Genomic DNA, 4,979 nt, shown 5'->3' on the forward strand with positions numbered 1-4,979 from the left:
ATTGTGGGTCAATAAAACCGTATTATATAAGCGATTAAGCAAAAGGCATATGATATAAGCGGACATTTTTGAGCCCCTACAAAACATAGACCAACACCGAAAGTTGTTGATTTGACGATGAGGATCACTCTTCATTGAAACGGATATATACCAAGAAAGACACAATGTCAACAGATAAGGAATTGACCTTTGAAATGGATTTTCTGGTCATTGTACAAGATGATATGCGATTGATTAGACTTTTCGTTCACAAAAAGGGTAATATATGCCTAATACGGCATATGCAAGTATCATATATCGTGTTTTGAGTGAACGTCCAACCAAATTGGTGACCGTCACCACGACTACAATTGTTGTCTATTCACAAGAATTCCCACACTGAAGCGTCACGTTTTATCGTTGTCGGGTTACTAGTTACCAAACAAGGCTTGGGGACCTAATGAGTCAGTATACATTATCCGAAAATCAAGTTGGGTAGTTGTCGATCAAATAAAAGATAGACTTTTAGCAACGTAAGCGAAGACTGCATTAGGAAATAGATGGTTAGATAAGTAATTGTTAGAAAAAAATGAATTTAAGAAGTTATAAAGTCCACTATATATTTAAGGCAATCCAGCAATATTTCTTATTGTAAAAAATCAGCACAAATATATATTTGTAAACGTTAGAAACAATCGGCTTGGACTGGACTGGAGGCTTAAAAAGTTTTATTGGGTTGGAAACTGAAGTGGGTCAAAGACAAAACTTGGCCCATTTGGTAGGAATGCTCAAATCACACAAGAATACAAGATGTCCTCTTTAAAGGATAAAAGCATATTATGCCATAAATCACAATTAGTCCCATATTGATAAACAAATGAAATGTGTTACATAATAGCCATATCTAGCTTATAGTTTCCTTGCTATATCTGCCATCGATGTGTACGTACCCACGGTTGCAATCAAAATCCCAACAAGCACAACGAAACCAATCATCACCAACTCAAGTCCAAATACCCTATAAGTGCCCGAGATCTTCAAGTAACACAAGGATGGCAATATAATGGATACTGTGACGGTCAAAAGTGCCCCGACAATAGACATGAGATACCCAAAGAAAGGGAACACGAGGGCTACGACTATTGTGCTTATTACGAGTGTTGTTCTGATGCAAAGGCTAAACTTTCTTGTATTGAATGATGGAAATCGTTCTTCGATTGTGTTCACAATTGGTACCACTAGGAGTGCATATTTAACTATCGGGCTAATGAGTGTGGTGAATATAGCCGCTTGTGAGCTTGCTTTGTTAGTTGGAAGGTTTAAGGTAATTTGCGACTCTGCCTTTGAACCAAACATTCGGTAACCAACTATTGCCATCGAAGAGTATGTAATTGTGCACAACACAAAACACAACAACAACACCTGAAATTTAGAACTCATTAAGATGTTAGAAAATTTTAAAATTAAGATGTTAGTAAATTTTAAAATTAAGATCTAGGAAATTTTAATAAACCTCCCACATAATAAAGAGACTTATAGTATTAAGATGTTACGAAATTTTAACATACCCCTTAAACAACTGAAATTTTAGGAAATTATAATATACTCCTTACGATATCATACATACTAGAGGTTACTTATTTGTATAAGTCGACTAATATAATGTTTTTTCTCTAACGACAAACATGTCAAATGGATAACATGTGGACAATTACTAAAAAGTAATTTTAAGGCAAAACACCTTGATTATTTTAATAAAAAAAGTTATAATTCAAATATCATAACTTTTTGTACTCATATATTCAATTTGGTCATGTTACATCCAAATATTTATATATGTATTAAAATTAAAAAAAATGATGTGATGGAGCTATGAAACCTTTAAAGGATGAGACAATGGTACAAAGATGTTTGCTAGTACCTTTGAGAATTGATGTTTGTTCTTCATGGAAGTATACAAAGTAGGGAAAACCGGATGAGCACCATAGCAGAAAGCATACAAACACAAAGCAGAAGGCATTCCATTCCAATTTACTACCTTACCCTTTTCCCGAAACCCGACACCGTCAAACTTACCAACCCAAAGGATCGAGCCTAAGATGACAAACGACGCGAGAACACCAACAACCGATATATACGAAAGAATCCTCATATTCTTAAACCAAGTTGTCGGGAGTATGATCGCGGCGACCATGATAACAAAACTCTTCTTGCTACTTACGCGAAGCCCATAAATATCAAAATGCACTTGTGGAAACAAGTTGCTTAAATTATCCCCTTCGAGGATCAAGAAAGCGGTAGCAACCAAATACAACTCTAGGTTTGTGGTGACTAATACTATGATCCTGCCGGTTTTACCAAAGGCTCGCTCTCCAATGTCCGCGTAACTTCTTATTGTGGGATCGATATCCATACATCTTTTTATGAGTAAACCAGTGAAGAAAGTTGAGATGGCTATGGTTAAAAGAAGTAATAAACTCAACCATCCTCCTGCTGCCACTGCATATGGAACTGTTATAATTCCAATACCTAGACAAAAACGTTAACATGTTTGGTTGTAAAAAAACATCTTTATGAATCCTACAATCAACGAAAAAAAAAAGTTGTTTAGGTGGTTTAGGGTTTTGAAGAGTGGATGTAAGTGGTTTATGGAAATATAAGTGTTTCTAAGTTCTACTGCTCGAACTTTGTTAAGTTGTTTGGACTTTAGCTAACGCAAGATCCAAGAAAAATAAAGTGGTTAAAGTCAGCTTGTAAAATTTGGTTTTTATGGGAATACAAGTGTTTGTAAGTAGTCCACTAGTGGTACAAGATTGTTAAGCTGTTTGGACTTTAGCTAACGCGGGATGCCGGAAAAATTAAAGTGGGTAAAGTCCGCTTGTCAGATTTGGTTAAAGTCTACAATCCACTTGTACCACAAGCAGACTACTTAGAAACACTTTTATTCCCGTAAACACCCTACAAACAATGTTCAAAATCCTAAACGACCAAAAAATTCTAGAATCCACATATTTTAGGGTGTAGGGGCACTCCAAAATGAACCCAAATAAACCCACCAATGAGAAAATGCCACCTAGTTTTAACGGATATATAGTCATTTACGAACGTCACTCTTGGGTATCACTCTCGGGTTCATCAGCCAAAAAAATCCATTCTGATACACACCAAGATCCAATTGCGGCAATGTACCCGATGAACCCGATTAGTCTATTACAACGAAAATGAACCGTAACATACCTGATAGAGCATTGAGACCGTTAAAACAGGTGTTTAGGAAGGATGAAGTGATTGTAGCGGCTAAGTGTTGTTGTTCCAGGTATTGTGCTTCCATTGTGTTTCAGAGGGTAAGAAAAAATTCTTCAAAACTTATTTGTGGAGAAATGAATATGGTCAGGATAGGGGTTTTGTGTATATGCATGAAATGCTTTTATCACGGGCTCATCCCCAACATAAAAGGGAACTGTTACAACTAATAATTTAATGCAAACTTTGGGGATACGTATTTGAGTGGTTTAGGAAGGATTTTAATGGCTATCATTATCATTGGTCAATGGTCAAATATTATGTTTACCAAAAAATGTTTTAAAATAATATTAAAACAAACGTTTTTGGGTAATTGGGTGTCAAAATATCTGTAAATGTATGAATGCAATATACAAGTATGGATAAATACTTGGTTAATCTAATTTCAGAAAAAAAAAATCTAATTTCAGAAAGTTAATAAATACTATATGTTTACACCACAATACGAATCATTTATGTGAATGGCAATGACATTAAAAGATTACTAAGGCTAAGGGGTATGGGGATCGTCCCACACCCCGTCTTGGTTCGGCGACGCCGGCAAACCACGCCGGCCCCCCTCCGTCCCGTCCTGAGCGTCCATATCTTGCCGTTTGCGACGGACCAAACATGTGGGCTCCCAAGTCAAAAGTAGCCGTTAAGAAAAATTAACAACAACCATTTTATAGCTTAACTCTTCAATTTCTGTCTTCTAGAGAAGTTAAAATGAAGAAAATGAAGAAAAAGAATAGTAAAAATAGCATCTCTGGAGCTTTCCGGTGACTAGAGAAAAATAGCATCTCCGGAGCTTTCCGGTGACTAGTGGCGAGCTCTGTACTTTCCGGTGGAAAAAGAAGGAAGACAGAAATAGAGGGTCAATACTCAATAGGGGTTGGAGTCTACCAAACTTTTTATAATATGATAAAGTAATATGTGTGATATGACCACTTTAATTAGTTTTTTTCTTATTTGGTTAATTGGTTGTCATTCAAATTCATATCATTTTTGTCTTTATTAGTTTCGTAAATAAAAGAAAAAGTATAGCAAACGTTAGTTTTTTTTCTTATTTGATTACTTTATTGTAAATTTAATTATCATTTAATTTGTTGTTGAAATTAAAAAAATAAAAAAACATAAAAGTGGTGGGGTATGATCATCTAGGACCATCCTCCATACCCTCTACTTTTGTGGGATGGACCATCCTTGGGAGGACTATGACATGGCGCCTACGTGGCGGATCATCAGGGGCGGACCTAGAGGTTACCGGGGGGTAACCTCCGCTACGGCTTGGCTCGGAAAAATTTGACGTTTTTAGTGTAAATTTTGGAAAAATTTGATGTTTTTTCGATTTCGTTACGGCTTATTTATAAAACGTTACGGCTTGGCGTGAATCCTAGATCCGCCACTGCGGATCATCCTCCCTTGGAGTACCATCACCATACCCTCTAGCCTAAAGATCAAACATGTCAAGTAAGGATAATAAATATTTTTTGTTTTTATAAACGTTAATGGGGGATAACTTGACGTATGTTCACTCACACTATACAAATCATTTTGTTCATTATCCATTATCCCCTTTTTTGTTCATTGTGGCTATGGAAGCTAACCATGTGATGATGACAAGAGCCATTAGTTCGGGTGTTTCCGTGGGTGTAAAACTACCGAGCGATGGCCCTTATCTTAGTCACATGTTATTCGCAGATGACTCAATATTTATT

General features: G+C 36.3%; 1 protein-coding gene across 2 annotated transcripts; it reads right to left on the minus strand.

Moving 5' to 3' along the window:
- Nucleotides 1-772: 772 nt before the first annotated feature.
- LOC110873734 (amino acid transporter AVT1I) lies at nt 773-4,142 on the minus strand. Of its 2 annotated transcripts, none has more exons than XM_022122736.2 (3): nt 3,217-4,140; nt 1,901-2,508; nt 773-1,401 (listed from the first exon to the last, which is right to left on the minus strand). In XM_022122736.2, exons 1-3 carry the CDS (start codon nt 3,308-3,310, stop codon nt 889-891), a joined length of 1,215 nt encoding a protein of 404 aa, XP_021978428.1. In that variant the 5' UTR covers nt 3,311-4,140; the 3' UTR covers nt 773-888. The 2 variants fall into 2 exon arrangements, with proteins under 2 accessions (XP_021978428.1, XP_035829893.1); XM_035974000.1 differs by having other exon boundaries at nt 784-1,401; nt 1,901-2,478; nt 3,217-4,142.
- Between the last annotated feature and the right edge of the window lie 837 nt (nt 4,143-4,979).

The sequence above is a fragment of the Helianthus annuus genome, chromosome 1, assembly GCF_002127325.2.
Source record: "Helianthus annuus cultivar XRQ/B chromosome 1, HanXRQr2.0-SUNRISE, whole genome shotgun sequence".
NCBI classification, from domain to species: Eukaryota; Viridiplantae; Streptophyta; class Magnoliopsida; order Asterales; family Asteraceae; genus Helianthus; species Helianthus annuus.